The sequence below is a fragment of the Hippocampus bargibanti genome, linkage group LG03 (genome assembly GCF_051943395.1).
Source record: "Hippocampus bargibanti isolate YZ-2025 linkage group LG03, ASM5194339v1, whole genome shotgun sequence".
NCBI lineage: Eukaryota > Metazoa > Chordata > Actinopteri > Syngnathiformes > Syngnathidae > Hippocampus > Hippocampus bargibanti.
The window spans coordinates 6,628,181-6,653,657 of record NC_142736.1 but is presented as its reverse complement, the minus strand read 5'-3'; the positions used below and the strand labels follow the sequence as shown (position 1 = coordinate 6,653,657).

Here is a 25,477-nt window from a genome sequence, read left to right as displayed (position 1 = left end):
GGTTTGGATACAAACAAAAGGTTTTAATCAAGGGTTCCAGGGGGGATTCACAAGCAACAAAGGTTTGAATAGTGTCTCTTCTGCTACTTAAATCCAAATAAAGTCTCTTCTGCTACTTAAATCCAAATAAAGTCTTTTCTGAGGTAAAACTGAAGACGGAGTTCTTTACAAGAGTCTCTAGGCCTCACCCCTCTTGACGTCCTCGTCATGTAGCCTAGCCACCTTAGCTAGGTTCAAATCCAGTGTCCAGTCGTGTGGTCCCAACTGGCAATGAGTTCCACGCAGCAATCACCTTCTCCACAGAGCACAGCAATCGAGCTTGTCTTTCCCCAAGCTCCACACTCAGAGGCTCTCTGCCTTAAGAGCCCTGCTTTCCAATCAAGCCCTGATCAGCTGCAGGTGTGTGGGTTTAATTGCTGCCTTCCACCAGGTGGGGCCAAGACTCTCTCTGGGTGGAGCCATCTTAGGGGGATGCATTTGCCCTCCAGGACACAGCCTCTCGTGACATCACAATATATATATATATATACACACACCGTTTATATTGATAATACTGCTTATTACGCCACTATTTTCATTTCCCGTGCACATTTCTAGTCTTTTTATGTATAATTAGTTCTGTTTAGTACGATTTGTGGTTTTTACGATAATCAGCTTACTACGGTGCTCCTTTTCATCTCCCGCCGGCCATTTTGCTATGTTTATATCATACACGCCATCGGTCGCGCCATTGGTCGACTTGGTCACGTGAGTTTGTTACGTGACCGGCTCCCGTACACGCCAGACGCTAGCTCGTGTGTAGCAGACGAGATTGAAGTGTTTGTGTTAAAAGGTAAAAATGGGAAGCAGAAGAAGATTGATGACTTTTTTTAAATTGCATACATAATACAGTAAGATGTAAGCGTTGCAGATTCCCTGTTGTGTTATGTACATGCCCACTGTACTGTAAATGAATGCAATCGTTTTTTGCAACAATGTTGTTTTGTCTGCTGAAGCGTGATGATTTTGAAAATTATTAACATTCCATACTGTGTATTAAAGGACAACCGATGTCACTTTTTATTAAAATGCAAAACACCAATAAAAATGACTTCACGCCAAGACGTCTTGCATTGCTTGTGAATCCAAACAATGGCTTCAGATTCGGATAATATGCTTTCTTGTTACACATCCAGTTATAAATATGATTCAAATACACTGTAGTTCTGAAGAGGAAAGCATACATGTTTGCAATCGATTAAAGAATTATATTTGCCATTTTGAGGCAACATTGGGGGAACATCTCTCACCCAAAAAAAAAAGAGAGGCACAAAATGGCGAGCTGATGGCCAGCTCCGTTTTTTATATGGCACTTGGATGCCCTCTTTTGGCGGCTTTTGTTAATGGAGTTCGGCGCAAGACGGATATATCGACAGTACGGTTATATCGACATTTTTTCTAACTCCCGAGAATATCGATATAACAAGACTTTACTGTATATATATTAAAAAAAAATCCTCGTCTCAACCACCATGGTGGTGTCTGTCACCCATTTTAGCTCGGGTCCTCTACCAGAGGCCAGGAAGCTTGAGGGTTCTGCGCAGTATCCGTGCTGTTCCCAGAACTGCACTTTTCTGGACCGAGATATCCAATGTTGTTCCCGGGATCTGTTGCAACCACTCGTCGAGTTTGGGGGTCACTGCCCCGAGTGCTCCGACCACCACAGGCACGACTGTCACCTTAACCTTCCAGGCTCTCTCCAGCTCCTCTCTGAGCCCTTGGTATTTCTCGAGTTTCTCATGTTCCTTCTTTCTGATGTTTCCATCACTCGGGACCGCTACATCCACGACAATGGCTTTCTTTTCCCCTATATCTATGACCACGATATCTGGTTGGTTGGCCATTACCATCTTGTCAGTGTGTATCTGGAAGTCCCACTGTATCTTTGCTTGGTCATTCTCCGCCACCTTGGGAGGTGTTTCCCATTTTGACCTTGGGGTTTCCAGTCCATACTCCGCACAGATGTTTCGGTAGACTATGCCAGCCACCTGGTTATGGCGCTCCATGTAGGCTTTCCCTGCCAGCATCTTACACCCTGCAGTTATGTGTTGGATTGTCTCAGGTGCCTCTTTGCACAACCTACACCTTGGGTCTTGTCTGGTGTGGTATATCCCTGCCTCTATGGCTCTGGTGTTCAGGGCCTGCTCCTGGGCAGCCAGGATGAGTGCCCCTGTGCTGTCCTATAGGCCAGCCCTCTCTAGCCACTGATAGGACTTATTGAGATTTTTTATATATATATATATATATATATATATATATATATATGTGTGTGTGTGTGTGTGTGTGTGTGTGTGTGTGTGTGTGTGTGTGTGTGTGTGTGTGTGGCGAGAGAGAGAGAGAGACATAGACACAGAGATAGATCACTCGATAGCTCACTATCTTTCCACACCCATATAAATAACAACTCTGTCCACATATTTCCTCCTCCGTATTATCAATCGTCTCCGTCCGTCTCTTACCCCTCACACCGCTTCTATCCTTATCCACAGTCTCGTCACTTCTCGCATCGACTATTGTAAAACTAGTCCAAAATTCCATCACTAAAAACCCCTCCTTTCACCTCATCACCCCTGTCCTCCAGCTGCTCCACTGGCACCCCGACAAACTAAGAATCAAATTCAAAATACTTTTATTTACATTTAAAGCATTCCATAACCTAGCCCCCCCTCCCCGTTCCCTCTCGGTAGTTGTCCTCTTCCCATCTCACCACGATGGGGTGCAGAGCTTTCAGCCACTCTGCTCCCAAACTCTGCAACTCACTTCCACCCAACATCCGTAATATTGACTCTCTTCCTACCTTCAAATTCCACCTCAAAACCCATCTGTTTAAAATTGCATCCACAGTTTAGTTTAATCAGCTCTTTTAGTATCTCTCATTTTATTTATGGTTTTATTGTTCTGGTGTTTATTGTTCTTTTAATTATAAAGTGTCTTTGGGTGCTTTGAAAGGCGCTGGTAAATTCTACGTATTAGAATCATTTTTATTTAACATCCATCCATCTATCCATTCAATTACTTTTTAATGTAGGGACCGGCAGGTTTAGATTTTTTTTGTTTTGTGTCTCTAAAATATAATTTGGCATTTGAAACTACAATTTGCATATAAGTGATTTGTCTTTGTGTGATGTTAACATGGGGATCATGAACTGAAATGTCTATGTGTGATAAATATGCAAAAAAAACAAACAGAAATTAGGAAGGGGGAAATACATTTTCACGCGACTGTAGCTTGTTTTGGGCAAGTTTGGTGAAGTGAAAACAGATTGGGAACTCTGACCAATTAAAGGAAATTGTTGTTTGTCGAGAGCTGTTTATTCATCAATTCTTTATTGCTAAAATCATCCAACTCAATTTAAACGAATTAAAACAATTAAAGAGGCAGATGAAAGATACAATGAATGCATGTCTAAAATTGCAAAATAAATGTTACCTCAGAAAATGCAAAGTCTTCCTTGATGTGGAAGAACCGAGTGTTATAAGACTCCAGTTTGACTTCCAGCAAGTGCTCTGGTGAATGCTGAAATCAACCGAAGAAAATATTCTGAAACAATTGACACATTTGGGAAACATCCAGTCATCATATAGAGGCAGCAAATAGTGAAAGTGGATATCAGTAAACATTCGAAAAAAAAACTCTAAAGTTAAGTCTAGATCAAGTAACAAATATCATACATTTATGTTATTTTCTGTTCTCTTATTTGAGTGCTTACTGTACTAGTAGTCAAACTCAGTCCAGGTTCATGATAAACCAGATCTTGCTGAACCAAGCGAGTCCACAAATGATAGATATACATGATCAGACATTCCAAAATATATCACAACTTGAGCATTTCAATACTGTTTGAGGTTGAATTCGATTCTTTCTCAACTCTCACCAGTCTGTCATCTGGGATCTTTCTGGGCATTGGTACGTCTACGACAGGCAGCTCAGCGTGTCTTGGGTAGGCCCGAGCCATGCAATTGCTGGGTGGACTGCCTTTCGGAATGACAGCTGTTATCTTTATCCTCTCACATCCATCAAGGGAGCAGAAGGCAAATTCCTCCCTGTTGTTATGAGCCTGAACCTTTAAGAAGAGCAGCCTGCAATACACACACACATGCACACACGCACACACACACACACACACACACACACACACACACACACACACACACACACACGCACACACACACACAGACACACGCAGACACACACACACACACACACACACACACACACACACACACGAACACGCACACGCACACACACACACACACACACACACACACACACACACACACACACACACACACACACACAAACACACCAGTTCTGTAATTTCACTACACTGAAGCATTATTGGTTTGTTTTGTGGTATTGACGTTTGAAAACAATGGCCAGTAACGGGGGCAGCACAGTAACACAAGAAAATAAAATCAATCAATGTCTCTGAGCCTTTTATACATCCGCCCCCAAATGTTGCGTGAAGGGTTTTGGCTCCATATAGTCTCATTAGACTTGGGTTCTGACACGCCTGATGGAAGGCCTGGTAGTATAACCAACCGAGTTACTGGTCTGCAAGGATTTGTGAGTGGCACCAGCGCCTGCGGTTCTCGCTCTTTGGGTAGATGCTTTGAGGAAGTGATCCATCAGGCCGCCCCAGTAGAAGGCTATTTGCGATCACCAGGTAAAGATCAGCCATGTCAGTTGAAAATAGCTTCCACTTCGAGCAGAACAGAAAAGAGAACATCCTCTTGGATGGGTTCATTCCGGATACAGTAACGGAACGAACATTTAATTGTGCAGATTTCTCTACTTTTCTACTCTGCCAAAGTGTGGGGCTATTGGTGGGTTGTAGTTAAATTTGATTTTCTGCTGAGCAAGTTGACCCTGTAGTGGTGGACACATGCAAAGCTCACGCTCTCTTTCTGTGGTCCGACCACAGTTCAGAGGGAGTTCCTCTCCTATGCAATGAACCGCCTAAACGCCATCAGGAAGGTATCTATGTCCATATTCCGGATAAGGTTGGAGTGGACTACTCGGCTGGTCAAACATTTGAATATGAGACCCCAGTGTTTCTCATGACGTCGGCCAACCTTTAAGAGCATGGAGCTTGGTTGGTAATCTAAGGGGGATTGGCCGTGAAGCTCTTGTGCAGTCGCATCCATGAGGGTTTGCCAGGTGTTGCGTTCCCGTCTTGGAAGCTGGCAATATCAGGTGAGGTTACAGCGGAACAGCAGAAGGTGAGTTTCGTCAACTCAGCTGTATCATCTGGTGAGTCGGAGTGTGGCGTTTACGGCAGGTGTTTGGGCACTTCAGAAGGAAGGGGGGTCCTTGTGACCATCGGTTGGGCTTTTTATTAAAGGTAGAAGCTACAACAGCTGCACAAAGCTCAAGGCGAGGTACAGTGTGCAAGCGTTTTGGTGTTCTGCAGGAACGAGCAAGAATAAAGGATAAATGCTCCTTATGCTGGAATGCTACGGCCCCACGGTTGATGCCTTCAAGGGTGGTACCAGAAGGCACATATAGACGTGACATTGTAATGGAGAAACTATGTTGGAGTTCTGCCTCCCAACTAGACCTAGACCTCTGGAGGGAGGTTGGGGTCATCTCAACCTCGCTGCTTGTCCCACAGCTGTCTTGGGATGAGTTTGGCGTGGGTGGAAAATGGCAGCAAGTATCCTAGCAGGTAGTACTGTGAAGCTCACACTTGATATATATTTCGCAGGGTCGGTCTTTTGTCGGGAACTACTCTTTGCTTGTAACTAGGGTGTCCAACTGCCAGTTTCAGCTGAGGCCAAGGGTTGAGTCATATGGGTTTCACTTATCTTGTGCTAACCACATATCTAGGCTACTGGATCTGAGATCTGGAGGTACATGGGTGAGAAATGGGGTTTATTGGAAACCCACTGTTGCAATTCAAATCCACCTGAAGCAAGTACATTTCTGAGCTGGAACACCAAACTATTGGCTTTGTCGGGTGTAGTCACACTCTGCAGGCAGTTGTATACATAGAAACAACGCTCCACAGACATTCGGAGGGCTTCATTGTTCTGGCCAGTAATCTTCACGTAGCTTTGTAGGGCATAAGTTGCACAGCAGGGGCTCCAAGTGGTTCCAAAGGAGAGGACTTGCCATTCGAAAATCTTGGGCGCTTGTTCCACCTTCAGGTCTCTCCATAAGAATCTTAGCACAGGATGATCCTCAGGCAAAAGGCGGACCTGGTGGAACATCTCTTTGATATCTCCACTAACTGTGGTGGGATGTTCCCGGAACCATAACAGGATAGCTAGCAGGGAGGCATTTGGGGTTGGGCCTGATAAGAGATATTGATTGAGGGACTGGGCCAAGTACTGATGAGAGCAGTTAAAGACAAGGTGGTTATTTCTATTGTGGGTGACGAGTTGTTGGGGATGAACCCACTATCCTTGGTGAATGGGTCTTCTTGGACTTCCTGTACTGCGCCCGACTCAGCAAGTTTCATCATCTTGGATTGATAGGCTGTTCCTTGCTCAGGGTTCTTAAGGAGGTGTCTTTCAGTGCTGCGCAATAGGGCCATGACTGATTCTTTGGGTGTGTTTAGTAATGGCAATGCAGTTTGGTGTAACAGAGGAGTGGGACATCTAAAGATGCCACACACCTCTGTACATACTCTCTTTGTTTCAATAAGGGATATGGTTTGTTAGCCCTGTTTGGATCGGGTCACCTCTTTCTCTGGTCGGTAGGGACAGTATTGACTTGCCAGAGCTGCTCTACGTGCCTATAGCGATCGTCCAAGGATAGTAAAGTTGAGGTAAATAGGCATTTGACCGTGTGGGCAGGCCGCCCAATGATGTGGCAAGGGCCTTGCAGTGTCCACCCAAATTTGGTGTGGACTGCTGCGGAACTACCATTGGCTAGCTGATGGGGTTGACCATATTTGTCATGAAGTGACATCCTGGTGTCAGTTTAGGGGGTTAGCAAGTTTAGATAGGCATCTGATATTGGCCTAGCATCTTCTACCATTAGATGATCTACAAGTAGTTGGTAAAATCTCAGTAGCGGTAGAGGGAAGGAGGTTCTCTCAAGCTATATGCAGTCTGGCAAACGCGCTAGTATCTGGAGTGGAGATCTTTGTGTTCCTCTGTACACTGGCTCAGAGAATGAAGGCTACATCTGATGTCTGGCTCTGTGACACTATTGCATCCGAACAGGTGATGGAGTGACTGAGGATATCCTGGATAGTGAAGGTAGCAGACGATGGTGAGTTTGCGAAACGGAAGAGATCTCATGGGATGAACTGAGAATGTGTTAAACTGTCTTTTTTGTTGTGAAATGCAGTACTTTTTAGCAAAGTGAATGTGATGGAATGAATTATCTTTTCCATAACATTATTAAATTAAATAACACATATAAAGGGGAAAACATGGTTACAAAGAAAGGAATGTTATTTCATATGAGGGCACAGCTGACAAATGACTTCATAAGAATGTTTCAAGGACAACCTACACCTCTGGACATGTTGCATCTATAATTTGTAAAATCACTTCAAATGACTTCTACTGACCAAATTTTACAAAGATTCGACAGCATATAGCTATATTTAAATGTTAAGACCCGCGCTGAATATTCAAGAAGTCTTCTTTTCGAGTTGACGATCCTGACGTGACATCACATTTGGAACGCCCCTGACCGAAAAAGCGACACCCAATGCATTTTGGACACTTTTTTTTGGCTGAAAACACTGTTGATCGTGAAATTACAAGGAAAACTATATAAATAACGTGGCAGTGAATCGTTGTGTGTCGCACTAAGACTACCAATTGTGGTAAAACGCATAATGAATGTGTTAAGTTGACACAAATTCCCAGCAGACAAATCAGCCCATTTCCAACGGAGCTTGTGCGCCATCTCGTGCATTTTCTGGGACGCTACATTGGAGTTCAGACGGCTCGAATTGATACGGAAGGACTTCTTTAATCGATTGCAAACATTTATGCTTTCGTCTTCAGAACTATTTGAATATTTTTTTTTATTTTTATTTTTGTTATGCTTAGAATATCTTGTTTTCTATCCTTTCACTCCCACCCCAACCCCATCCCTCTTCAATTGCTGCTGTGGACTGCAAATTTCCCCATTGCGGGACGAATAAAGGTATTCTGATTCTGATTCTGATTCTGAATCATTTTCATAACTGGATGAGTAACAAGAAAGCATCTTTTCCGAATCTGAACTCTTTGAATCCATTGATTCTCGAGCAGGGAAGTTTGTGACGGTGTATCCTAGCGTGACGTCACGAACAAGGGTGCACAACTTTCTGTATCTCACCATTTCTAGAGCTCATTTTATGGCAGTTTTGGGACACTTTAAGTCATTTTTATTGGTGTTTTGCATTTGACTAAAAATATCAGCCTGCGTGTTTTGGGTATTTTAGATGCTATAAAACGTTTTTCTGATGTCAGGAAACAAAAAAAAATTGTGTCGGTTGTCCTTTAAGGTTGTAAAAGCAGTGCTGCGTGCAAAACAGACTATCAACTTTTGGCCTTGGCAGTTTTTGTCATGGCGCAAGCCTGAACCGTCATGAAAATGTGTTTTAACTGTAGATATATACTGTCATAATGAAAGACAATATTTGAAATCTCTTTAGTTTCAGGTTCCCAAAAGAGGTGACAAAGATGGAAACTGTAACTGATTTATAGTTTTTATGATGAAATTAAGTGTTTTAGGTTTCTTATTATGCATGCATTCATATGGTTTTGGACAACATGGCCCTTAACATACATGTTTGCTTTTCAACCGGTGTGACCATGTCAGAGACACTGACGCCAAATTCGCTCCCAGTGGACCTAGCAGCACTGTGAAGGTGTGTGCGTGTGTGTGTGTGTGTGTGTGTGTGTGTGTGTGTGTGTGTGTGTGTGTGTGTGTGTGTGTGTGTGTGTGTGTGTGTGTGTGTGTGTGCGTGTGTGCGTCTGTATGTGCGTGTGTGCGTATGTGTGGGTGTGTCTGACCCTGTGTCTTCCTCCCAATAGTAATAGTTTCTCGTCAGATGTGAGTGGTTGATCTTGTCCCTCTGCATGGTTCTCATGAAGACTCCTGTCTTGCGGGTCTGTTTGGTCAGGCGATTGTGAATGTCTGAGATGACAACAAAGGTGGTTCCTTGTGGGTAGCATATACCCACATTGATCCAGTCTTTTCTATAAAAAAAGATAATTGAGATTTAGAAAAATCTAAGGCAGTTGTGTTTTGTCATTCGTAAAATAATCATTTCTGATAAATACCGAAACCGGCTGCAAACAATTTGTTGTTACATTTCCAATTAGCATGAAATAGAACAAACACATGCAGAGCATACAATGCATACAATTGCATACAAAGCATACAACAAACATTCCTGACACCGGATGGTCGTGTCGGGAGTCCTTTTAAGTGTCACTGATTGTAACGACGAGCACCTGCGAGGCAGCAGGCAGGGCTGACAGCGCTACAAATTGGACACCAATCCGAACGTGGCAGTCCGCCTAATCTCGGGACGACCAGCACCTGTGCAGGTGCAGGCGGGGCCGACAGCGCCACCCATTGGTCGCCAACCAGATCATGGCAGATCCAGTTGCCAGTCAATCGCAGAGCACACAGAAACAACCAACCGCTCACAATTTAGAGCAAAAGTGTCAAACATTTTTTTTGCCGCGGGTCATATTGAAGTTACATTATGAATTCGGGGAAGCCATTAACATTTTTAATCCCCTCCACATATTACATATAGAGCACCCAAAAAATTAATGAATAATTAGTTTTCAAATTTAAAGTAAAAAATAATGATCTTTATTGGAGTTTACATGGGACAATTTGAAAATTTGGTTCGGAATTTAGCAAGCATCATGGAATGACAAGTTTGATTTGCTTTCGCGGGCCGAAAGAAATGATGTGGCAGGCCAGATTTGGCCCCCAGGCCTTAACCTGTGTTCAATCAGCTTACCATCCATGTTTTGGGAATGTGGGAGCAAACCGGAGCACCCCGAAAAAAACGAAAAAAACACATGAACATGCAAACTCCACGCAGGGAGGCCGGAACCCATGACATCTGCACTGTAAGGTTGACACATCCTACAATGACAAAAGACATACACAACACCCACAATTTCCCAAGACAATATGAAAAGTGGACTCATCAGACCAGAGAATACTTTTTATTTTGCGTCAGTCAATAGTAGACGAGCTCTGGCCTTGACAAGCCAACATTGTTGATGAATGGCCTTTTATCTGCATAGTAGAGTTTTAACTTGCATTTACCAAACAGTATTCATTAATATTGTTTTCTGAAATGTTGTTTGTGGTGATATACTTTTCATATTGACATTTGATTTTGATGGCAGTGAGGGATCGAACGTCATAGAATTCAATGTTGAATTTTGGCCTTCCCGCCTACGTATAGTAATTTCTCCAGACTCTCGGAACCTATTGATGATACAATGAACCATAGATGACGAGGAAATCCCTAAATTACAAGCAATCGTACAATATGTTGTGGGTGCTTAAAGGACAACCGACGCCAAATTGTGCCCATAGTTTGTAAAATAACTTCAAATTACTTCTACTGAGCGTATTTTACAAAGATTCCACGGCCTATAGCTATATTTTACGTTTTAAGACTCGCGCTGAATATTCAGGAAGTCTTGTTGTCGAGTTGATGACGATCCCCACGTGACGTCACGTTTGGAACGCCCCTGGCTGAGAAAGCGACACACAATGCATTTTGCGGTACTTTGTTTGGTCTGAAAACTTCATGTTGATCTATGTTGTTGGCAAAATTAGAAGGAAAACACATAAATAACACGATGGTGAATCGTTGTGTGTTGCACCAAGACCACTATTTGATACTAGTTGACACAAATTCCCAGCAGACAAATCAGCCCATTTCCAACGGAGCTTGGGCGCCATCTTCTGCATTTTCTGGGTGGTACATTGCTGTCATTGATGACTCGAATTGATATGGGAGGACTCCTTTAATCGATTGCAAACATTTATGCTGTCCTCTTCAGAACGATTTTGATCATATTCATAACTGGATGAGTAACGAGAAAGTATCTTCTCCGAATCTGAAGCCATTGTTTTGATTCTCGAGGTCTTGGTGTGACATCACTAACTGGGGGCGGGACTTTCTGAAAATCCCCCATTTGCAGCTCAATTTGTTGCAGTTTTAGCAAACTTTAAGTCATTTTTATTGGTGTTTTGCATTTGACTAGAAATATCAGCTTGCGTGCTTTGGGTATTTTAGATGCTATGAAATGTTTTTCTGATGTCAGTTAGGAAACAAAAAAATGGTGTCGGTTGTCCTTTAAATTGTTTGACTATTTTGTTAGACAGTTGTTCACAAAGAGGTGAATCTCGCCACACTTTGCTTATGAATGATTTAGCAATTTGGGGATGGTCCTTGTATACCCAATCTGGTATTCACTGGTAAATCATCGTATGTATACTGTTTTTAGTTCTTTGAAAAAAAAGTCTCAACATCATTGGATTTTTGGTGGCACAGACAATGACATTCAATCTATCAATGGCATAAAATACGATTGCTCATGATTTGACAGATGCAAAAATTAGTGGGTGTACTGGTGCTAATGCATTGCAGTGTATAAATAAATAAATATCCAATATATATTCAAGTATCGTGACTGAAAAATTGAATGGATACAACAAGAAAAATGCTTTTTGGCAACGTATCATAATAATGTTGCGGTGTGATGTTGGAGATTCTGCTGATGTTTTGCTTACTTGTTGAAGTTTATAAGCCAGATGATAACCTCAGCTGCTGCAGCTTGGTCCCAATGGATCGTGTACCCCTTTGACAGTGTGATGACTGGTTGGAACTGCTGATAGTGCTTCCTCTTTCCCAATGCACCCTCTAATGTCAGGGGTCGGTCAGGGTACTCATTTCTCACTATGTGCATGTTCAGGTCGGCAGGATTACGTGTCTGGACGTAGATCTGGAGGACACAAACATGGAGATGCAAGGTTGATTGCAGTCTAAAGGCAGAGGATTTTCCCTACTGAGTAAAATATTTTCACACACATTTTTCTTAATTTGAAATCTCATCACTTGTTTATAATAATAATAATAATAATAATAATAATAATAATAATACCTTGGCTTACAAACTTAATTGGTTCCCAGACAGTGTGTAAGGAAAAAAGTGTGTCTCCCAAAAATTAATTTCCCAAAGGAAACCATTAAAATGAGAATAATCCGTTCCCAGGTCCCCATAAAAAATACTTTTCTACTTTCTAATTTTTTAAGCCTTAAAACTACACAAAAAAACCTTATTTTACGTATAATAAATGTGCTATGGTATGATAATTAAAGACATAAACTGTACTGTATAATAAAGTCATTTTATTTACCTTTGTGATGGCTTGATGGAATGGAGTGGCCTCAGCATTAAACACGTGATGAGGAACGTAGCCTTCTTCTTTCACCATCTTGAGGAATGATCACTTGGAGGTGCTTTCTCTGAGATAATTTTACCTTTTTCCTCATCAATTGTGTTCTGTTTATCTGGGTTGATAGCTTTTTGCATCAAGTGGACAGATGGCTTGTGCGGGTTATTTGTGGAGCCTGATTGATGGGACATTTTAACCTTCCAGTCTGCACTCTGCTTTTGAACTATCAAAGTTGAGTCCAAATTTCACTGTTTTCTATCCATTTTCTCACCATTTCACTTTTGTTTTTTTTTCACTTTTGTTTTTTGTTTCAATCTCTGTCGTCTCCCTTTCGTGTGTGTGTGTGTTTTCTCTCTCTCTCTCTCTCTCTCTCTCTCTCTCTCTCTCTCTCTCTCTCTCTCTCTCTCTCTCTCTCACTGTCGTCTGCCTGTCGCTATAATGTTTAACCACCACCCCCTCACTGCTGCGTTATTGACCAATCACGTGGCTTTAACCGAAGAATGGGGGCGAGGAATAGCGGACAAAACAGCCGGCCACCATTTTCTTGTTTGGAGAACGCGCTCGTTCGCAAACGACACATCACTCATTGTGGCAGCTCCGTGTGTATCCCGAAAAATAGTTTGTATGCCAAGGTAAAATTTCGATAAATGTAACGTTCATAAAATGAAAACTTCATAAGCCAAGGGTTTGTAAACCGATGTATCACTGTATCACTGACTATATATAAGTCAGAGAATTGATGACGGCAAAACTGTCGATATATATATATATGGTGGCCGACTGTTTTGTCTATTCCTCGCCCCCCATTCTTCGGTTAAAGCCACGTGATTGGTCAAGAACGCAGCAGTGAGGGGGTGGCGGTTAAACATTAAACATATATATATATATATATATATATATATCTCGACAGTTTTGGCTTCATTAATTCTCTGACTTATATATAGTATTGTTATTACAGTTGCTCTCACAGTTGCTCTTGTAGCCAAGCATCTCTAGGATCACTAATGCTGAAGCGTATATCAGCTCATTGGTTTCCGTGATTGTTCCAGTCCGTATCGCTCTCAGTGCGGCATTCACAGTTTCCATGAGACTTTCAGGTGGTACTTCACATAGCCGTTGTAATAGCAGTAAACCGAACACAGGCCCTGAACACCAGAGCCATAGAGGCAGGGATATACCACACCAGGCAAGACCCAAGGTGTAGGTTGTGCAAAGAGGCACCTGAGAGAATCCAACACATAACTGCAGGGTGTAAGATGCTGGCAGGGAAAGCCTACATGGAGCGCCATAACCAGGTGGCTGGCATAGTCTACCGAAACATCTGTGCGGAGTATGGACTGGAAACCCCAAGGTCAAAATGGGAAACACCTCCCAAGGTAGTAGAGAATGACCGAGCAAAGATCCTGTGGGACTTCCAGATACAGACTGACAAGATGGTAATGGCCAACCAACCAGATATTGTGGTCCTAGATAAAGGGAAAAGGAAAGCCATTGTCGTGGATGTAGCGGTCCCAAGTGATGGAAACATCAGAAAGAAGGAACATGAGAAAATCGAGAAATACCAAGCTCAGAGAGGAGCTGGAGAGAGCCTGGAAGGTAAAGTGACAGTCGTGCCTGTGGTGGTCGGAGCACTCAGGGCAGTGACCCCCAAACTCGACGAGTGGTTGCAACAGATCCCAGGAACAACATCGGATATCTCGGTCCAGAAATGCACAGTGCTGGGAACAGCAGGGATACTGCGCAGAACCCTCAAGCTTCCTGGCCTCTGGTAGAGGACCAGAGTTAAAAGAAATGGGGGACAGACACCACCTATGGGGGGTGAGACGAGGATATATATATATATATATATATATATATATATATATATATATATATATATATATATATATATATATATATATATATATATATATATATTCAGGATTGGGGTGATCGCTGCGGTTTTGAGTGGTACAAGAACAATTCCAGTGGACAACGAGGAGTGAATAATGTCTGAAATAAAAGGAAGCACAGTGTAAGCAAGATTTGATCAGGATTGTAGGGAGGGGGTTGAGCTGACTGGAAAAGAATTCTTGGATTTTTTTATGAAATCTTAAATTATTGAGGGAAGGGGGAGTTCAAAAGAGGATAACTGTTCGGTTCTAATTCCTGTTTCTCATCTGGTTTGGAGTTCAACAAAGTTTTGTGATGAAATACCAGCGGGGACAATAGATGGTGAACAGAAAAAAACTACTTTATTCTCGTAAAACAAAAGGAGAACATTTCTCGTCTGAAGTGGGGAGCCAAGAAGAACAAAGCCCGCCTGCTCAAACTAGTTTTAAAAGTACACAGCAGCGATCTGTCGTCCAATCAGCTACGGACAAGTATTGGAAGTCACACAGCAGCGATGTGTTGTTCAATCAGCTAAGTCAAAGTCAAAGTCAGCTTTATTGTCAAATATGCTAATATGCATGACATCAAAGTCAAAGTCAGCTTTATTGTCAAATATGCTAATATGCATGACATACAGCACAGATGAAATTACTGTCCTCTCGGACCCAGCATGCAAGGCTCTTATAATTACTGTAACAAACATAAACATGAAAACGCCAATTTGCCGGGAGAGGGGAGCCGCTGCGTGTTCACGCGCCGCCATCTTGGGAAAAAAAAATTGAAAAAATAACAAATATGACAACACAAAGACACAGAGTCATTCATTCTTCAGGACTTGCTGTACCCTCTTTGTGGTGACATGAAGCAGTTCTAGTTGAAAGAGGAGAGGATCAAAGCATCCATGTCAGCAGTGGATCAGGGACGTCATGGTGGAATTTGTACGTCTACTACAAGCTAAATGTTGAAAGCAAACACAAAGCTGTAGCATCCATTGACGAAAAGAGATTGTCTCACATCTCCTGTCCCACATAAATCCGCTTCAATTCCAAGCCGCGACAGTTGCACATACGCATCGGTGCTCTGCGCTAACGCTACGGACAAGTATTGGGAGAACATTAGACTGAAAGTTAATACAGTAAAGTCTCGTTATATCGATATCGGTTATATCGATAGTACCGCTTATTACGATACTATTTTCATTTCCCTTGCACATTTATAGTCTTTTTATGTATAATTAGTACCGTTTAGTACGATACCCGGTTATTACGATAATCCGGTTATTACGGTGCTCCTTTTCATCCCCCGTCGGCCATTTGTTTTGTTTATATCGATATATTTGTCGCGCCATTGGTCAATTTGGTCACGTGTCTTGGTTACGTGAGCCGCCATCGGTCGCGCCATTGGTCGACTCGGTCACGTGAGCCGCCATCGCTCGCGCTATTGGTCGATTTGGCCGTGTGACTTTGTCACGTGACACGCCATCGGTCGCACCATTGGTCGACTTGGTCACGTGTCTTCGTTACGTGACCAGCTCTCGCGGGCAGACGCCATTTTCAGACAGCAGCTCGTGTGTATCAGACGGCAGCTGTGTGTCTTCAACATATATGGACAACATATACAACGCTGACGAAACTGGTTTATTTTACAAGCTGCAGCCAGAGAAATCCTACATCTACAAGGATGAGGATTGCCGCGGGGGTAAACGTTCAAAAGAAAGACTTACAATCATGCCGTGCGCTAACATGACGGGTACCGATAAATTACAACTTACATATTATTATCAGGAAATCAAAAAAAAAACAAGGTGCCGACATTGCATCGTATGTTGCAGTCGACAAAGACATTGCGACATTCCCAAGCTCATCAGATGCGGATATCGCAGCAGAGGTCAAAGCAAGATTCCCGTGATGATGATAATGACGATGAAGAAGAACCGACTGAATGCACACCTTTTGCAACATCGACAAAAGCGTTGTTTATATTAAAATATAAAAATGGGAAGCAGAAGAAGATTGATGACTTTTTTAAATAGCATACATACGTACTAATTGCAGTGTTATGTACATGTACTGTTGATGAGAAGGTTTCTTCAGCCGTCATCTGTACAAAAGTGAAGGTTTTGGACGTTTCGCCTCCTATCCAAGAGGCTTCGTCAGCGAACTAAAGTCTGACTGGTCGTATCGGCCCCATTTATATATCCCTAATGTCCAGAACTGGTGGCGCCGGACACAGCTATGATAGGTCCCTACTCTCAGGTTGGGGGGGGGGGGGGCGCGGGACCCCTCCCTGTGGCCCCACTGATTGTTCCTACATTCCTGACTAACGACTGGCCTATTACCCCCACTCCCCCCGGTATCACCTCATCAGCATAACGACCCTCATCAGCATTGCGAAAGTTCCCTAACCTGTTTTGCCTGAGCAGGCTATTGTATGAACGATCCAAATTGAACCTCACCCCACCAGACCGGTTTAATGAAGGATTTTGTTGTTTTATAAGAATCGCCTCTTTTACCCCCCTTTCAAACCATCTATGTTCTTTCGCTAAGATTTTAACCTCATTGTCGTCAAATGAGTGGTTGCTAGCTTTTAGGTGCAAATGTACTGCCGATTGAGGCCCACTAGTATTATCCCTGCGATGTTGATAAAGTCTTTTTTTGAGAATTTGTTGAGTCTCCCCAATGTACTGCTCTTTACAATTTTCATTCTTACAATGTATGGAATAAACTACATTACTTTGTTTTTCATTTGGTAGCCTATCTTTTGGATGCACTAATTTTTGCCTTAACGTGTTTATCGGTTTGAAATAAGTAGGAATTTTATGTTGCCAAAGGACTCTTTGTAATTTTTCAGAAACTCCTGCAATGTACGATACTGCTACTCCTCTCCTTTTAGAATCTTGAGAATTATTGGTTTCGTTCGCTATTCTTTCTTTCTGACATTTGTTGAATGACCACTGAGGGTACCCACAGTTAGTGAGTGCTCTCCTGATATGTTTTGACTCCTTTTCTCTACCTTCAGTGCTAGTTGGTATTAGTTTAGCCCTATGCTGGAGGGTTCTGATAACTCCTAGTTTATGTTGTAAAGGGTGGTTAGAGTCAAAAAGTAAGGATTGGTCAGTGTGCGTAGCCTCCGCCCCCCCCCCCCCCCAACCTGAGAGTAGGGACCTATCATAGCTGTGTCCGGCGCCACCAGGTCTGGACATTAGGGATATATAAATGAGGCCGATACGACCAGTCAGACTTTAGTTCGCTGACGAAGCCTCTTGGATAGGAGGCGAAACGTCCGAAACCTTCACTTTTGTACAGATGACGGCTGAAGAAACCTTCTCATCGATGGACCACTCCTGTACGACTGAGAGCTTACACAGACGTACATGTACTGTTATATGAATGCAAGCGTTTTTTGCAACAATGTTTGTTGTTTTGTCTGCTGAAGCGTGATGATTTTGAAAATGACTGTACATTCCATACTGTGCATTAAAGGTTAACCAACATCACTTTTTGTGTTTCTTGACTGACATCAGAAAAAGGTTTTATAGCATCTACAATACCCAAAACACACAGTATAATAAAACACCAATAAAAATGACTTCAAGTCACGGCAAGACGTCTTGCATTGCTGGAGAATCCAAATAATGGTTTCAGATTCGGAGAATATGCTTTCTTGTTACACATCCATTCATGGATATGATTCAAACACAGAAGAGAGAGTAAAGCATACATTTTTGCAATCGATTAAATATATACTGTATACTGTATCCTATGGAGCCTGGGGGCCCTCTACTGGCGGCTTCAGGATGCAACACGATTCTCAGACAAAAAGCTGTTGTTACGTCACAGCTGCGCGCCGGCATTCTATTCAGGCACTCTCGAACTGTCACGTAAGTTATGTAAACGTTTTGGTTTTTCATTCATGTACAGTATTTAATTGTGTTGCATCCAGATATCTTTCTTGCTTGTAACAATCACTGTTTTTCCTATGATTGTACATGCTGGCGTTCGTGGCTTCGTGTGAATAGAACTTGACGATTTAGCATTGGTTGGTTGCATTTTTGAAACGAAATAGTCATTAAAAAGTGTAAAGGCGTTTTTATTTTACGCACAACTTTATTTTTCACTTCACTACTGTACAAAAAAACATGTTAGATACGCAATCCATGAACCCAATGATGAAATTACATGCCATAACAAAGATTCTCCATTTACGCATTCCCCCCGCCCCCCAGGATCGGATATATCGATATACCGGTTATAATGATATTTTTTTCGACTCCCGAGAATATCGATATAACGAGACTTTACTGTACGTGTTACATTCTGCTTTCGCAACTATTCAACTAATAAGCTTCATAAAGCCATGTAGACTAAATTAAACATGCAATAACATACTATGTACTGATCTAAACATGAAATAACATAAAATGTACGAAGCTAAACATGAAATAACATAATGTTTACGAATGTGCATAAAAACACTATCAATAACGGTTGATAAGGAGTAGGAAGGTTGTGGGAGGGGAGGTGTACAGAGAAGCCTGGATGCTGGTGGATTTTGTTAATCTTTTCATTAAAAAATAGAAGCAGAGTGTTGCAGGTGTCTGAGGAATAAAAGTGTCGGGGGAAGAGAGACAGGGAGTTGAATGATTTGTTATACAGAGATAAGAGAGCCCGAGTGTTTCCAGTATTCGAGTCGATGAGACCAGAGTACCATTGTGACTTTGCCCATGAGATAGTCCTTGTACTGGGTGAGTCGAGCTGTGTAAATGTCCTTGTGAGCAGTGAGACCGGTTTTCCTGTAAAGTCTTTCAAGTTGCAGAGGTTTAGATTTGATGGAACAGAGATGAGTGGTGAACCATGCAGGGGGCGGACCGAGTAAATTGTACAGACCGGAACGTTAAATGAGCAAGCGCGTTGAGAGTGTTAGTGAGGTCCGCGTCGTAACGGGAAACAAGTTCGTCCAGATTCAGGGTGGCAATCATTGCAGCGAGGGTGACAGTGTTAATGTCTGATATTTCGATAAGTTGATAAGTGATAATGCGGGGTGGTTTGGAGAGAGAGAGAGAGAGGATGATGGAAATATTAAATGAAACAAGGAAATGGTCAGTGATAGGAAGTTCATTAGCTGTACAATTGGAGTGGGAAAGACCAGAGCAGCAAATAAAATCTAGTGTGTGTCCATTTATGTGTCTGGGGAAATCAGAGAATTGATGAAGCCAAACCTGTATATAGGTATTTTCCCTGCGTCCCGTAAATGTATGTCATCTTCCGGGCTTGCGTCATTTAGCACCCTCGTGTGCCATTTGCTTTTTGGCGTAGTAAGCGGGTAACAAATCGCTACGAGCCACGTTGACTCCACTTTCTCAGCGGGTTTCAAAACTCTGAAGTACACTTTTGAGTCAGGGTGTAATCCGAAGCATGCTTCTGATTGGCTGCCGGTGCCGAGTATGCAAATTGCCAAACGGACGTTCGTTTGGCAATTTGCGAGAGGATTTAACAAACATTATGTGTCATAATTTTTCGCGTCTTCGAACGTTCGTTTGGCAATTTGCATACTCGGCACCGGCAGCCAATCAGAAGCATGCTTCGGACTAAACCCTGACTCAAAAGTGTACTTCAGAGTGAGAAAGTGGAGTCCTCGTAGTGTTAAGCAGGCAACACAACGCAAACGTTGCACGCCCGCACGCGCCAACAGTTGGTCACGGAGAGAGCGATACACCTGTGCGCCGCTCAGCTACCCACCTTCGCGTACGCACTCACGCGTCGTAATGGTGTTCGAACACCGATTGATGTTCGAACGCCGAAGCAAGAATATCTTGAATATGTTGTTCGAACTGTGAGGCGTTCGAGAACCGAGATACCACTATATATATATATATATATATATATATATATATATATATATATATATATATATATATATATATACCTTTATTCGTCCCACAATGGGGAAATTTGCAGTCCACAGCAGCAATTGAAAAAGGATGGGGTAGGGGTGGGGGTGAAAGGATAGAAAACAAGATATTCTAAGCATAACAAAATAAAGTGTCAACTGTATACTGTGCAGATGTAAATGTGCAAAACCATTCCATAAGAAAAACTGTACATAGTGCAGAATCAAGAAATGCTTTTTGATATATTGCAACAACCCATATTTACAAGTGTCCAGTTTTTTTTTTCTTTTTTCACATGTGATCATTGAGAATTGTGAAGCCTGACAGCAGTCGGTAGGAACGAGCGGCGGTACCTCTCCTTCTTGCAACGCGGGTGTAATAGTCTCTGGCTAAAGGAGCTACCCAGTGCTGTCAGGGTGGGCAGGAGGGGGTGGGAGGGGCTGTCCATCATAGCTTTTAGTTTAGCTAGCGTCCGTCTGTTGCCCACCTCCTCCAGAGAGTCCAGCGAGCAGCCCACGACAGAACTGGCCCGCTTGACAAGGCGCTCCAGTCTTTTTCTGTCCCGGGTGGTGATGCTGCCTGACCAGCAGACAATGCCATAGTGGATGGCTGATGCCACTACAGATCAATATATATATATATATATATATATATCTTCTTTTCCCTTCAGGGGTTGCCACAGCGAATCAATGTCCTCCATCTATCCCGGTTTTGTGCATCCTCTTCTCACACACCAGAAACCTTCACGTCCTCTTTGACCACATCCATAAACCTCCTCTTCGGTCTTCCTCTCGGTCTCCTGCCTGGCAGTTCAAGATTCAGTATCCTTCTCCCGATATAGTTGTTCTCTCTCCTCTGGTGAAGTCCAAACCATTTCAGTCTGGCCTCTCTGACTTTCTCTCCAAAGCCTCTAATGTACTCATTCCTGATCCTATCCAACCTGCAAATAAGAAGGGGCTCACCTCCACGTTGAATTCCTCCGTCAAACCGACAGCACACCTCACAACTGTCCTACAGTCATGAAACATGTCTTGCACCGCTCTGACATACTTTTCTGTCACTCCAGACTTCTTCATGCAATACCACAGCTCTTCTCTGGGCACCCTGTCGTACGCTTTCTCCAGATCTACAAAGACACAATGCAATTCCTTCTGACCTTCTCTGTACTTCTCTATCAGCATTCTTAAAGCAAACACTGCATCTGTCGTACTCTTTTTTGGCATGAAGCCATACATACCGCTGCTCACAAATGTTCACTTCTGCTCTTAGTCTAGCTTCAACCACTTTTTCCCAGAGTTTCATTGTATGGCTCATCAACTTTATTCCTCTGTAGTTAGTACAACTCTGCACATCTCCTTTGTTCTTAAAAATGGGCACGAGTTCACTTCGTCTCCATTCTTCAGGCATCTGTTCACCATCTAAGCTCTGTTTGAATAACCCAGTCAGGAACACCACCAGTCAAGTCAACATAGGCCTCTTGTTTGGCCTTTGCCACCTTTACTTTAACCGTGCGCTGCATCTCCTTGTACTGCTGTCTACTCCCGTCCATCCTCTCAGTGTCAGTTCTTCTTTGCTAACCTCTTTCTCTGTATACACTCCTGCACCTACCCATTCCACCACCAAGTCTCCTTAGCTACCTTTCTTCCACTCGATACACCAAGTACTTTCCGACCTGTGTCTCTGATTATGTTCGCCGTAGTTTGCCAGTCATCTGGAAGGACCTCTTGCCCACCCAGTGCTTGTCCCACCTCCTTCCTAAATGCCATGCAACACTCTTCCTTTTTCAACGTCCACCATTTTGTCCTCACTTCAGCCTTTGGTTTCTTCATCTTCCTCAATACCAGCATTATCCTACACACCACCAACCTATGCTGTCTGGCTACACTCTCACCAACCACTACTTTGCAGTCACTGATTTCCTTTAGATGGCGCCTTTTGACACAAAATGTAGTCTACCTGTGTACTTCTGCCTCCACTCTTATAGGTTCTATGTTACTGTCTCTCCTGAAAGAAAGTATTCACAATATTATATCACAATATTTGCATTCTCTTAGCAAAGTCAACCACCATCGGTCCTTCAGCGTTCCTCATCTGGAGTCCAAACCTGCCCATCACCTCCTCATCATCTTTGTTTCCTGCGCCAACATGTCCATTGAAGTCTCCAATTACAACCCTCTCACTTCTCGGGATGTTCTGTATGACTTCATCAAAGTCCAACCAAAATTTCTCCTACTTGTGGGGCATACCCACAAACAACTTTGAACATCACGCCTTCAATTTCTAGCTTCAGACTCATCATTCTATCTGCTACTCTTTTTATATCTAAGACATTCCTAACAAACTCCTCTTTTAAGATAACCCCAACTCCATTTCTCTTTCTGTGTTCACCATGATAGAACATCTTAAACCCTGACCCTAAGCTTCTAGCCTTGCTCCCTTTCTACCTGGGCTCCTGGACATACAGTATGTCTACCTTCCTTCTCTGCATCATGTCAACCAGCTCTCTACCTTTACCTGTCATTGTTCCTACATTCAAAGTTCCTACTCTTAGTTCTATACTCTTGGCATTCCATTTCTCTCTTTTCCTCCGGGCACACCTCCCTCCTCTCCTTCTTCGACCAACAGTAGTCCATTTTCCACTGGCACCCTGAAGGTCAACAGTACCAATGGCGGCCGTTGTTAAACCGGGCCTTGACCTATCCGGTATGGGATTCATAGGTTTGATTCGCATATTTGTTTCGCATTTTTTTTTTTTTACCTCGGACACAACCCTCTGTATTTATCCGGGCTTGGGACCGGCACAATAAGACACTGCCCCCTTGTGGCTACATTATATATATATATATATATATATATATATATATATATATATCATCTCATTTTCCGTACCGCTTATTCCTCATTAGGGTCGCGGGGGTTGCTGGAGCCTATCTCAGCTGTCTTCGGGCACGAGGCGGGGGACACCCTGAATTGGTTGCCAGCCAATCGCAGGGCACACAAAGACGTACAACAGTCACTCTCACAGCTATTTTATTATTTAGCATTTATTTATGGTTTTGTTTGTCTGTGTATTGTTCTTTTTATTGTAAAGTGCTCTTTGGTGTTCTGAAAGGCCCTTGTAAATTAAATATATTATTATTATTATTATTATTATTATTATTATTATTATTATTATTATTATTATTATCTAGCTAGCTATATATTAGCTAACTAGCTAGCTTTCTATCAATTTGAGTTATTCCAATGACCTTACCTGTGCGTAGTGCCCACTGCAAATGGCAGCTCTCCAATCGGGCACATCAATGCACTCAGGGTGACGCAGCAGCCAGTTGTCTTCCTTCACCAGATAAGCTCCAGGATACTCACTCACAGAGCCATCAATGTCATGGAAAATAGTAGTCTTGTCCCCATCCATCTGCATCTTATTAAACCACGGACCAGGCTCCCCAAAAAACACCCGCGAAGTAATCTGTGTGAGGCAGAATGAGCAATTTTCATCAAAAAAAATCTAGACAGTAAATTTGTCAATATTCACATGCGTTGAAAAATAATGTGATTGATTGAAGACCCTGTGTCGAGTGAGGAATGTATGTTTTAACATGTAGCCCCATAATAAGGGAATCAATAAAGATATTGATTTGTATAAACTTTGTTTCCAAGCTCGAACACACAACTCAGACTTACAGGTACGTGGTCAAAGGTGATGTCTGTCACATTATTGTTGGGGCAACTCTGCCATGAGTTGTTGAGCCTAAAACCAAAAGCGCTGCTGTGGCGTCCCTCCAGTGCTGCATATTTACGAAATGTACAGTTGTGCACAGTGATTGGGCCATCGTAGATCTGCATGCCCCGGATCGGGAAATCACTGCACAGAAACAAACTCAAGAGTTTTCCCCCCAGATATCTTGCTTAACCTGTTTGCAGGGAAGCGGACTAACTTCCTACTTGACTCTTCATTTCAGGTCATATATTATATTTACATTTATATATACATTTTCTCAAACCACATATTCAATATAAAATAAACAGTGTTAGATCAAAACAAAAGTACAGTGGCACCTCGGTTCTCGAACGCCTCACTGTTCGAACAAATCAGTGTTCGAACAAAATATTCGAGATATTCTTGCTTCGGTGTTCGAACATCAATCGGTGTTCGAACGCTAATACGACGCGTGAGTGAGTACGCGAGGGTGGGGAGCTAAGCGGCGCACGGGTGTATCGCTCTCTCCGTGACCAACTGTTGTCGCGTGCGGGCGTGCAACGTTTGCGTTGTGTTGCCTGCTTAACACTAGGAGGACTCCACTTTCTCAGCGGGTTTCAAAACTCTGAAGTACACTTTTGAGTCAGGATGTAGTCCGAAGCAGGCTTCTGATTGGCCTGTATGCAATTGGAGTATGCAAATTGTCAAACGAACGTTCGAAGACGCGAAAAATTATGACACATAATGTTTGTTAAATCCTCTCGCAAATTGCCAAACGAACGTTCGTTTGGCAATTTGCATACTTGGTCAGCTACGGCAGGACGAGACCCCTCCCGTGGCGGCTCGCCCAAAGAGATCTGTCTCGAGGGCGTGCCGCGTTTTTATCATGATCTGCGGGAGGCATTCAGCAAAGACAACGCGCAATCACTGCCACCACACAGACCGTATGACTGCACCATAGAACTGCAGCCAGGGGCTCCACTACCGGACTCCAGACTTTACCACATTTCACACCAATTTCATTTCACACGCAGAACACCTAGACGGACGCCCGGCCATTCTGACTTTAAAGTCATAATTCTCAGAATAAAGTCAGAATTCTGAGAATAAAGTCAGAATTCTGATAATAAAGTCTTGCCAACCATATATGTTTTTTCTTCAGTACTATTCTGCAGCACCGTGTGCGATTTACTTTTGGCGGAGTAGGCGGGTCGTTTTTCCCCTTGCCCCCTTACGCGTCGTGTTTTAGCTTTCTTTATTTCTGATTATTCCCCTGGTAATCCTTTTTTCGGACCAGTGCCTTTTGTTGTATTATTAAACATCCTGCACGGACCTCTCTCTCAGTCGCCTACTTGGGGATCCAGACGTTCCATTTCGTTCCGACAAGTCAGTTGCTCCCTGCCTCCTTTGGAACGTGACATTATTGTTAATTTCAAATCCATCCCAAATGTTGGATTGCTAAAGGAGCTACAAAATTGACACTTGCAGACCAAGAAACGAAAAAAAGAAAAGCTTTAAAGGACAACCGACATCACTTTTTTGTTTCCTAACTGACACCAGAAAAACGTTTTATAGCATC

General features: G+C 42.8%; 1 protein-coding gene across 1 annotated transcript in view; it reads right to left on the bottom strand.

Moving 5' to 3' along the window:
• The window catches only part of cemip (cell migration inducing hyaluronidase 1), a 121,679-nt gene that overhangs the window by 12,887 nt on the left and 83,315 nt on the right, over positions 1–25,477 (bottom strand). Inside the window, exons 20-25 of the mRNA XM_088991758.1 lie at positions 23,883–24,063; positions 23,452–23,667; positions 11,771–11,982; positions 9,007–9,192; positions 3,915–4,119; positions 3,470–3,556 (exon numbers count right to left, since the gene is read on the bottom strand). Coding sequence (XP_088847884.1) covers positions 3,470–3,556; positions 3,915–4,119; positions 9,007–9,192; positions 11,771–11,982; positions 23,452–23,667; positions 23,883–24,063 — 1,087 coding nt within the window. The remainder of the gene's footprint in view (positions 1–3,469; positions 3,557–3,914; positions 4,120–9,006; positions 9,193–11,770; positions 11,983–23,451; positions 23,668–23,882; positions 24,064–25,477) is intronic.